The following is a 12246-nucleotide window of genomic DNA, read 5'->3' as shown; positions in this document are numbered from 1 at the left end:
CATTGAGTCAGTGATGCAATCCACCCCATCTCATCCTCTGTCATCCTCTTCTCCTCCTGCCTTCAATATTTCCCAGCATCAGGGTCTTTTCCAATGAGTCAGTTCTTTGCATCAGGTGGACAAAGTGTTGGAGTTTCAGCTTCAACATCAGTCCTTCCAATGAATATTCAGGACTAATTTCCTTTGGATGGACTGGTTGGATCTCCTTGCAGTCCAGAGACTCTCAAGAGTCTTCTCCAACACCACAGTCCAAAAGCATCAATTCTTCAGCACTCAGCTTTCTTTATGGTCCAACTCTCACATACATACATGACTACTGGAAAAACCATAGCTTTGACTAGATGGACCTTTGTTAGCAAGGTAATGTTTCTGCTTTTTAATATGTGGTCTAGATTTGTAATAACTTTTCTTCCAAGGAGCAAGCATCTTTTTATTTCATGGCTACAGTCACCATCTGCAGGGATTTTGGAGCCCAGAAAAATAAAGTCATCCACTGTTTCTACTGTTTCCCCATCTATTTCCCATGAAGTGATGGGACCAGATGCCATGATCTTCGTTTTATGAATGTTGAGCTTTAAGCCAATTTTTTCACTCTCCTCTTTCACTTTCATCAAGAGGCTCTTTAGTTCTTCGCTTTCTGCCATAAGGGTGGTGGCATCTGCATATCTGAGGTTACTGATATTTCTCCTGGCAATCTTGATTCCAGCTTGTGCTTCACCCAGCCTGGCATTTCACATGATGTACTCTGCATATAAGTTAAATAAACAGGGTGACAATATACAGCCTTGACATACTCCTTTTCCTATTTGGAACCCGTCTGCTGTTCCATGTCCAGTTCTAACTGTTGCTTCCTGACCTGCACACAGATTTCTCAAGAGGCAGGTCAGGGGGTCTGGTATTCCCATCACTTGAAGAATTTTCCTCAGTTTGTTGTGATCTACACAAAGGCTTTGGCATAGTCAATAGAGCAGAAATAGATGTTTTTCTGGAACTCTCTTGCTTTTCCAATGATCCAGTGGATGCTGGCAATTTGATCTCTGGTTCCTCTGCCTTTTCTAAATCCAGCTTGATCATCTGGAAGTTCACAATTCACGTACTGCTGAAGCCTGGCTTGGAGAATTTTGTGCTTTACTTTACTAGTGTGTGAGATGAGTGCAATTGTGCAGTAGTTTGAGCATTCTTTGGCATTGCCTTTCTTTCAGATTGACATGAAAACTGACCTTTTCCAGTCCTATGGCCACTGCTGAGTTTTCCAAATTTGTTGGCATATTGAGTGCAGCACTTTCACAGCATCATCTTTTAGGATTTGAATTAGGAATTCCATCACCCCCACTAGCTTTGTTTAAAGTGATGCTTTCTAAAGTCCACTTGACTTCACATTCCAGGATGTGTGACTCTAGGTGAGTGATCACACCATCATGATTATCTGGGTCATGAAGATCTTTTCTGTACAGTTCTTCTGTGCACTATTGCCACCTCTTCTTAGTATCTTCTGCTTCTGTTAGGTCCATATCATTTCTGTCCTTTATTGAGGCCATCTTTACATGAAATGTTCCCTTGTTATCTCTAATTTTCTTGAAGAGATCTCTAGTCTTTCACATTCTGTTGTTTTCCTCTATTTCTTTGCACTGATCACTAACTAAGGAAGGCTTTCTTATTCTCCTTGCTATTCTTTGGAACTCTGCATTCAAATGAGTATATCTTTTCTTTTCTCCTTTGCTTTTCACTTCTCTTCTTTTCACAGGTATTTGCAAGGCCTCCTCAGACAGCCATTTTGCTTTTTTTGCATTTCTTTTTCTTGGGGATGGTCTTGATCCCTGTCTCCTGTACAATATCATGAACCTCCAACCATAGTTCATCAGGCACTCTGTCTATCAGATCTAGTCCCTTAAATCTATTTCTCACTTCTACTGTATAATCATAAGGGGTTTGATTTAGGTCATACCTGAGTGGTCTAGTGGTTTTCCCACTAGATTTTTATGTAATCAAATAGCTCAGCTTTTCACAATATGATTTGGCTTATAGAGGTTTGAATTCTTTCCCAACTTAAACCTCATGAAGATATTCTTCTACAATTTATTCCATAACTTTTACATTACTTTAATCTTTCACTTTTTTCTTTAAAGCATCTACCAGTGCCCTTCATTGTACCATGCTCTATCCCCTCTCTGCCTACTGTTAAAGAAACATTTTTCCTTTAGAATCAGGCCAAGTGGCTCAGTGGTAAAGAACCCACCTGCCATTGCAGGAGACACAGATTCAGTCCCTGGGTCAGGAATATCCCCTGCACAAGGAAATGGAAACCCACTCCAGTATTCTATCCTGGGAAATCCCATGGATAGAAGAGCCTGGCAGGCTATAGTCCTTGGGGTCAGTCACAAAAAGTCAGACATGACTAAGACACATATAAGGGGAGAGCTCAAAATTCCCAATATGTGTCAACTCCTTAAAAGGGCTGAAAGAAAAGGGAATAAGAGTGGTACTTCTAAAAAAAAAAAAAAGAGTGGTACTTCTTTCTCTGTTCTTAAAGTACACTTAAAGTTTGCACTTCTATTAGAGTACTCACTACCCTGATGCAATAATTTATTAAAATAGCTGATTCCTCTAGTAGACTCCTCAATTTTTCAAGAGTCAGCTCAGTGTTCCATCTTGAATTCTGTTGCCAGCACCTAGTATTGTGTCTGGAACATACAGATGCTCAATACACATCTGTGGAACAAATGCAAGTAGACTATTTCCTCTTCTAAAAAATTTGTGAACAGCCTGAATTACACAAAGACTAGAGTAGAGCAAACCTGGATTCCAGTTCCAGGTCTACCATTTAAAAAAGAGAATAAGAGTATGATATTACTCATAAAAGGCCAGCAGATTCAGACCAATCCTGAGATAATGGTGCCAAATTGACCAAAAAACCATTTTTCAAAGCAAGAGTAGATCCTGTTTGCTTTGGGCAGATCTTATCTCCCCTAATTATTAGCTGTGTGACCCTTGGTAACCTCTGTGCTCAGAATCCTTATCATAGGGTTGTTGAGGATTATATTATATAATACATAAAGCTCTTATACAATTGCTTAGCACATGGTCATTCGTCAATAAAAATGACCCAATATTATTTAATGCTTCAAGATAATTAAGTTTAAACAATGTTTTTATCAAGCATTTTAGCAAACCATGCCACACTCACTTGCTTGTTTTATTTTAGGAAGATATTCAGCAACCCCAGGTAAGTTTCTCATTCATTAACTAATTCTTTTACCATTTAGAATTAGGAGGAGGAAAACATAAGCAGAACACTCTTTGACATAAATTGCAGCAATAACTTTTTGACTCATCTACTAGATTAATGAAAAATGAAAACAAACAAATGGGACCTAATTAAACTCAAAAGCTGTTACACATTAAAGGAAACTATAAACAAAATGAAAAGACAACCCACAGAATAAGAGAAAATATTTGCAAAAGATGCAACCAACAAGGGATTAATTTCCAAAATTTATAAACGGCTCATGTGCCTCAATATCAAAAAAACCAAACAACCCAATCAAAAAGCTAGCAGAAAATCAAAATAGACATTTCTCCAAAGAAGACATACAGATGGCCAAGAGGCACGTAAAAAGATACTCGAAGCTGTGGTACATCTACACCATGGAATATTACTCAGCCATTAAAAAGAATTCATTTGAATCAGTTCTAATGAGATGGATGAAACTGGAGCCCATTATACAGAGCAAAGTAAGCCAGAAAGATAAAGACCGTTATAGTATACTAACACATATATATGGAATTTAGAAAGATGGTAATGATAACCCTATATGCAAAACAGAAAAAGAGACACAGATGTATAGAACAGACTTGTGGACTCTGTGGGAGAAGGTGAGGGTGGGATGTTTCAAGAGAACAGCATTGAAACATGTATATTATCTAGGGTGAAACAGATCACCAGCCCAGGTTGGATGCATGAGACAAGTGCTCGGGCCTGGTGCACTGGGAAGACCCAGAGGGATAGGGTGGAGAGGGAGGTGGGAGGGGGGATCGCGATGGGGAATACATGTAAATCCATGGCTGATTCATGTCAATGTATGACAAAAACCACTACAACATTGTAAAGTAATTAGCCTCCAACTAATAAAAAATAAAAAATTTTTTTAAAAGATACTCAAAAACACTAATTATTAGAGAAATGCAAATCAAAACTACAGTGAGGGACCACTTCACACCAGACAGAATGGCCATCACCAAACAATAAATGCTGGACAGCGTGTGGAAAAAAGAGAACCCTCTGGCACTGTTGGTGAGAACTGATACAGCTACTATGAAGAACAGTATAGAGGTTCCCTAAAACGGGGGTCCCCACCCCCAGGTCACGAACCAGTACCAGTCCATGGCCTGTTAGGAACAGGGCCACACATCAGGAGGTATATTTACAGCCACTCCCCAGAACCTGTGTTACTTCTAAGCCCAAAAAAATAAGCTCACAGGTCCCAGTGATTCTGCATTATGGTTAGCTGTATAATTATCTAATTATATATCACAATGTAATAACAATAAAGTGCACAATAACTGTAATGTGCTTGAATCATCCCAAAACCATCCCACCACTGGTCTATGGCAAAACTGTCTTCCATGAAACCAGTTCCCAGTGCCAAAAAGGTTGGGAACTGCCACCTTAAAAAACTAAAAATAGAGCTACCACATGACCCAGCAATCCCACTCTTGGGTCTTATGATGACCTAGGGGGAAGAACAGATCAGGTGTTTGGGAATGCAAACACACACTGCTATATTTAAAATAAATAACCAACAAAGACCTACAGTATAGAACAGGGAACTCTGCTCAATATTCTGTAATAAGCTAAAAGGTTATTTTCCAAACTTTAACTTAAGTAAGTCTCATTTTTCAAATATAAGATCTCGTATTTTCTTTGATCTTTTCTTTCCTTTCTCAGAAACCTACTTAGTAAAAAATTTAATCACATGCATGAACAAAAAGGAATTAATATAATCTAAGTATAAAGATGGCTTCCCAGGTAGCTTAGTGGTAAAGAATCCGCCTGCAATACAGGAGACACAGGTTCAATCGCTAGGTCAGGAAGATTCCCTGGAGAAGCAAATGGCAACCACTGCAGTATTCTTGCCTGCAAAATTCCAAGGATGGAGGAGCCTGGCGGACTGCAGTTCATGGGGTCACAAAAGAGTTGGAAACGACTTAATGACTAAACAACAGCAAACACTACCAGTAAGTTCAATTTCTGTTTCCCAGTTTGAACTACTTATAAACACCTAAGTCCATGAAAATATCCAGCTTTGGAAATCTCAGTATTCTTATCATTATTATTTTCTCCTAATTAACCACCTCAACACCTGGCAGCCTGTCTTGCTTCTTCTGCTCCTCTCAAACATACATTATGCACAAATTGCCAGAGAGACCTTCTCAAAAAAAAAAAAAATCAGAACTTGTAACCCCCTTGTTTGATACTTTCTAGTGAATCTTCATTTTACTTAGGGTAAAATACCAATGTATTTTCAAGACTTACTACATCCTTACTTCTCTAACATCTTCTTTATTTTCTTCTCTGCCTCCTAGGTTCTAGTCACACTATTTTTTTCCCCCAATCCTCAAGTTCATTCCCACCCCAAGCCCTTTGAAGTTGCTCTCTCTCTCTCTCTCTCTCTCTCTCTCTCTCTCTCTCTCTCTCTCTGGAATACTTTCTCTCTAGATATGCACATGCTTAGCCCCTTGATTAGGTCTCAGATCAAATGTCACTTCTTCATGCCTTCTCAATCAAGACAAATTAACTCTCCTCAGTAACTCTGTTATGCTATCTCCTTTAACTTTCTCCATAACAATGATCACTTTCTGAAATTGTCCTTTGCATTTATTTATTTTCTTGTTGTCTCTCTCCAGTTCAATGAAAATTCCACATGAATAAGAATGTTATCTGAGATTGTGCGTGCTAAGTCACTTCAGTTGTGTCCAACTCTTTGCAACCCTATGGACTGTAGTCCACCAGGCTCCTCTGTCCATGGGATTCTCCAGGCAAGAATACTGGAATTTGTTGCCATGCCCTTCTCTAATGGATCTTCCCAACCCAGGGATCGAACTCCCATCTCCTATACCTCCTGCAATAACAGGCAGGTCCTTTCCCACTGACACCACCTGGGAAGCCCCATCTAAGATTATGAATGGCTAAATAAATTTGTGAGATCTACATGTATAGAGAATAGAATATTATTCAGCCACAAAAAAAAGAATGACATCTTGCCATTTGTGAAAACATGAATGAAATTTAAGGGCATTATGCTAGTGAAATAAATTATACGAAGACCATACTATCTGTCTTATATGCACAATCTGAGACAAACAAACACCCAAGTTCATAGATTCAGAGGACAGACTGGTGCTTACAAGAGTTGGGGGCTGGGAGGCGAGATAAATGGATGAACTGATTTTTTTTTTTTTTTTTTTTTAGTTTAAACAAATTGAATGGGAGAAAAAAAAAAAAAACCTTTTCTGACATTTTTGCCATTGAGTCCTTAGTACATAAATACTACCTGGCACCTGTGAATATTTGATAATATTAAGTTAGTTAAAATTTTTTGTCTATTAGGTTATTAGACTATGAGTTTGAAGAGAGGAACCAACTTATTTATCTTCACAATCCTGTTACTTAGTACAGAGAGCATATTCTAAGTGCTGTTTGTTGGATAAATTGGAGGAATGAATGAAGACAGTTTCCACTTGTGGCCTTTTTTTGTGGGGGAAGGGGCAATCAAGTGCAATTATTCACGGGCAGTGAAATGTGTAGGAAGAATAGGTTCCTTTATGTTTCAGCAACTATAGGAGCCTTGTGTCCACCTCTCAATGTATGAGAGACTTTGGTAGGTGGACTCCAGTCTTTTATTTCACTTTCTGACCCTAGGCAAGAAGTGAGAGAAACTGATTTGAAATTAATTTCTCTACTTGTCATTTCTTTCTTTCCACTCTTTAATTCAGTTGCTGCCTTTTTCAGTATTTGTACACCATTCTTATAAGTCTTGAGTTTTACCATTATTAGTTACCAGGATAATGTTTTTCTCTATTTGTAATATGAGTTAGTCCTCAAAATTACTAACAACAAATAAGAAGATAAGAAAGGGGGTATATCAATATAAACATAGCTGGAAATGAAAACTGCCAGCTAGGCCAGAGCCTCCTAGTCACTACTGAATCTGGAAGCCTAAAGGAACCAGAATTTAGAATTTGAAAGGAAATTTGGGGTATATCAGCTATTCTTAGAATAAAAAAGAAACAAAATACTTTCCACCTGGGAATGAAGGATGAATTCTTTTCAATGGGAAATATTGTACCTCTCCTTTGTGGGAGTTGATAAATAAATTATAAATAAATTATAAGCTGAGCCTTCCATTATTTGGGAAAGAAGTGAGCACCCTTTCTTTCCCTTTTTTGAGCAGCAGGAACTGGGCTAGAGTTCTCTTAGTTCCAACACTTCGACCAAGGACTAATGTTGCCTCTTTTGTTATTCTCTCTGCATTCTTATACCATCACTCTCCTAAGTATAATCAGTTAGCCTGAAAATTCATATTTCTCTTAAGTCATTATAACTAATCCCAGGAGATTTAATCCTGAACTTTGTCATAACTGATGGCATTTAGTTTTTTTCATATTTATCAGCAGTTAAGGGACTGATGGATAACACAGAAGCAAGGGAATCCAAGAACTAAAGAAAGATTATTAAAATTCTGCAAAATCAACCCAGATTTTTCAGCAGTAAAAAAAAAATATTTTAAGGTTTTAAAGGAATCTCTGTATTCTTCAAGAAATCAAAGGACACCCAAATTGACAGTAAACCAGGATATTTCTGCGTAGTACTGGAGATACTACCAAAAATGAATCATTCGCTCTACCAAGAATACCTTATTCACACTCTTAAAATGAAGATAGCCATTGTCTTTTTGGGACTCCAGTCTTGTCAAGATGACTGGCATTATATTTTCCTATGTTTAATACTCTATGAGCATGAGCACACTAGTTCACTTTAGCTGTGTCCAACTCCTCGCAACCCATGGACTGTAGTCCACCAGGCTCCCCAGTCCATGGGATTCTCCAGGCAAGAATACTGGAGTGGGTTGCCATGCCCTCCTCCAGGGGATCCTCCCAACTTTTTTTATTCTTATCTTTCTCCTTCCTCTTTTTTCTTAAACCAATTTTTTTTCCTCTAGACTAATTAAGAGAAATTTCTCTATTGCTTAAACTACTATTTTTCTAAAAGCTATTCCATCTTCTGTGTATACTATTTGGGAACATAAAGGCACCCAAAGGAATTTACCCACTTCTGCAGAGGTTTCAACAGACCTTCTCCAACAAAGAACACTAAAATCTGCAAAATGTTTCAAATATTAAAATGAGCTTTGGGATGCTCAAGAGTAAGGTATGTATACTTACATGTATACTTATAGTTGATTCACATTGTTGTTCAGCAGAAACGAACACAACCTTGTAGAGCAATTATCCCCCAATTTAAAAAAATAATCCTATCATAAACCATAATGGAAAAGAATATTTTAAAAAACAATGTATCAGATCCTCCTCTAAAATTACCCTAATCTGGCTGGGGTGACGGCCAGGTTGACTGCTGCCTTTGCACATCCAGTGCTAGTTTGAGAAATGTAAGGAAACTGTTCTGTTCAGTTTTTTTTTCTTCAACCTCCTGAGTCATGTGCTTCTGCAAACAAATACCTTCAACCAGGATTTAGATCACTAAGAACTTGCACAGAAAAACACACACTGAGTGTGTGTTAAACCTCTACACTGAGATGAAGTTGAACTATGTACCATACTCTGAATGAAATGAGAACTGTGTGTATGTATGTGGTGTGGGTGCGTGTGTGTGTGTCTGCATGTGAGGGTAGTATGAGTGCATTTTCTCTGGCTTTAAAACTTTTAAAGAAAAATAAAAAGCCATAGAGAGCAGTACTTGCCAAGGGTCATTTATTGCCAAAGTTTACAACAGTAGCGATACAAGTTTTTGCAAATTGAACTTGCCTCAGATTTCTCTGTCCTAATGCTTACTTTGCACAAGTATTTAAGCTATGGTATTGAGTATCACTCTTTGTTGGAAATACCACTCTTGCTGAACTGTCTTGATCATTGACTAAGACATAGTTTTTTATTTATGTAAATACTTGCATCCCAATAGCCAATGGGTGTCGGATGCAGAACCTTGAGACAGTTTTCAGGAACAACTGCAAACCTGATTGGTACTGTGCATCTATTCATAAAACACTTAAAACTGTGAAAATATGGTTTAGGGTTAAGTGTAAACCATATTTTCACACTGCAAAGCATGTTTTCACAGTTTTAAGTGTTTTATGAATAGATGCACAGTACCAAATAAAGGTGGAAAAGGCAATGGCAACCCACTCCAGTACTCTTGTCTGGAAAATCCCATGGATGGAGGAGCCTGGTAGGCTGCAGTCCATGGGGCCGCTAAGAGTCGGACACAACTGAGCAGCTTCACTTTCACTTTTCACTTTCATTTTTTAGAGAAGGAAATGGTAACCCACTCCAGTGTTCTTGCCTGGAGAGTCCTAGGGACAGGGGAGCCTGGTGGGCTGCCATCTATGTGGTCGCACAGAGTCGGACACGACTGAAGTGACTTAGCAGCAGCAGCAGTACATAAAAGTAAATGGAGAACTCAGTTCAGTACCAGTTCAATTGTACATTTTGTGGGAGGGTACTTTTCACATTAACTGCCCAGCTGTGTAATTTATAGTCTGACATGATGTGTTTGCTTAAAAAAAAAAAGTACATAGTATAAACCCATTAAGGATCTGAGGGAAGAGAAGAAGCTTAATGTATAACTAAGCTTTTAAAGTATGTCTTTTTGTTTTTTTTTTAATCCTGGTCTTGGTGCAAATGTTAGTTATGCCGTATTCATATCACAGTTAGGTCACCATGCTGTGATATGGTCTGTATTCATGCTGCCCTAGATACTTTTGCAATTATTTGTTGCAGACCTGTGACTATCCCTCTTAACGTTGTTTTGTGTAATTTATAAAAAGTTTCTTAAAATTTTTGCTTTTGCTTATTTAATTTTTAATAAAAGCTAAATTCATAATAAAAAATGTATTTACATGTATGGGTTAATGCTGGCTTGTTTTGTATTTCAGGCAGAGCTATACTACCTACCAGTAAGTTTATTAGCTTATTTATAACACTAGCATTTACTGGGATACTACTGGATACATAAGATTTTATTAGCAGATTTTTCACTTTCAGATCAAAAGTTAATTTAGAGTTAGAATGAACCTCAATGGCGTATATAAAGAATAAACTGACAAATAAATTGTTATATTAAGAGAACTGATTTGTCTATTTAAAGAAATTTACATGTCCATACTAGGACAGAAAGAAAAATATTAATATTTTAATGATACAATGGAAGTAGGAAAGGAAACTAGTCATAAAATTAAAAGAGGGGAGAGGAAGAAGGAACTAATTGAAGAGGTATCTAAATTTTATACACATTATACTGTTTCATTAAAAAGATAGAAAATTGAGGAGAGGAGAACACAAGAATAATGCATATACTATGTTTCTGCTAGGACTTCCAAAAGAGGTAACTAACTGGTTTGGAAGCTAAGTATTAAAACAATGCAAAAAAATGTTTTAGGTAAGCCTAACATAGTAGGTCTTGGTTTTGTTTTGCTTGAAACTGTTGAGAAAAGTTCCAGTAAATTACTTTTCTATGGCTAGTATCTGGAAAACATATGAATGAAGACACTTTGATAGATAAGTCCATCCATAGACATAAATCAACTTTGCAAGTTCTAATGCTATTATTTCACTTTCTATGTTCCTCTCACAATAGTGAGCCTTCTTTAGAAATTACTGACAATTTTCAGAAAAGTTTAAAAGTATCCATTATAAGACTAAATACCACAAAACAAATAAAAATATTTTCAAAATGTAGATGACATCTATACAGAAGACAAGAGTCCAATGATGAAAAAAAATAGATAGGTAAAACTTTACTGTAACATCATACTGCTTTCCTAAAAGATTTTAATATCAATAGTTCTTTGCCCTGGGTAAGAAAAGTAAAACACAAAAAATAGCCTCTCAACAGAGGCCCTTCAAATAAAACACTAAGATTTCTGAGATTAATCAGACATTAAAATGATCTTTCATGAAACACAAAGAATCTCAACTGCTTTGAAATTCCCTTGACTTTTCTTTTTGGAGCACCCTCTGAAAATCACATGATTGACAGTTTTGTTTCAACACACACACGTAGAGAAATTTCTTGATTGGATATATTTTCATATACTACACATTACTTATGTCTTTATTTTTCTTTCTGTTTTAAAGCACCTGTATCAACCGTCAGTAAGTTCCTTTCAAATCCTAAAATCCATAGGCTATTGGCTATTACAGTGTCAGTGGTCTAAAACCTCAATGCTAATATTTCTCTACCCTTTTTCTATGTGATACAGATGAATAATTGATGATGCTGTGAAAGATTAAGAATCAACTATATACATATAGTATATATAGTATATATAGTATATATATATATATATATACATACACACTCTTTATGAGAAATACTATTACCAGTTTTTGATACTGCATCCTATGTGATGTTCACAAGTATAAACAAAGAGATGAGGAAATTAATAAAAGTATAAGAAGAAGGGAGATTAAGTGGTATGACTTCTTGACAGGTCCAAAAATGGTATAAACTGATTGCAATGGACAAGAAAATGATATCTAAATAGGCTCCAAGAAGATAATTCACTTTGCCCTTCTACCAGAATAAAGGAGCCCTAACTGGAAACAGTGTCAGACTTTATTTTTTGGGGCTCCAAAATCACTGCAGATGGTGATTAAGCCATAAAATTAAAAGATGCTTACTCTTTGGAAGGAAAGTTATGACCAACCTAGAAGCATATTAAAAAGCAGAGACATTACTTTGCCAACAAAGGTCCGTCTAGTCAAGGCTATGGTTTTTCCAGTGGTCATGTATGGATGTTGAGAGTTGAGCTGTGAAGAAGGCTGAGCGCTGAAGAATTGATGCTTTTGAACTGTGGTGTTGTAGAAGACTCTTGAGAGTCCCTTGGACAGCAAGGAGATCCAACCAGTCCATCCTAAGGGAGATCAGTCCTGGGTGTTCATTGGAAGGACTGATGCTGAAGCTGAAACTCCAATACTTTGGGCACCTCATGGGAAGAGGTGACTCATTGG

General features: G+C 37.2%; 1 protein-coding gene across 1 annotated transcript in view; it reads left to right on the top strand.

Annotated features, from left to right (window-relative positions):
* LOC110147941 (cylicin-2-like) overlaps positions 1–12246 on the top strand; it is a 56205-nt gene that overhangs the window by 18362 nt on the left and 25597 nt on the right. Inside the window, exons 9-11 of the mRNA XM_020909740.2 lie at positions 3203–3223; positions 10170–10190; positions 11371–11388. Coding sequence (XP_020765399.2) covers positions 3203–3223; positions 10170–10190; positions 11371–11388 — 60 coding nt within the window. The remainder of the gene's footprint in view (positions 1–3202; positions 3224–10169; positions 10191–11370; positions 11389–12246) is intronic.

The sequence above is a fragment of the Odocoileus virginianus genome, chromosome 27, assembly GCF_023699985.2.
Source record: "Odocoileus virginianus isolate 20LAN1187 ecotype Illinois chromosome 27, Ovbor_1.2, whole genome shotgun sequence".
Classification (NCBI taxonomy): domain Eukaryota; kingdom Metazoa; phylum Chordata; class Mammalia; order Artiodactyla; family Cervidae; genus Odocoileus; species Odocoileus virginianus.
Note: the sequence above shows the minus strand (reverse complement) of the source record. Positions and strands in the feature narration are given on the sequence as shown.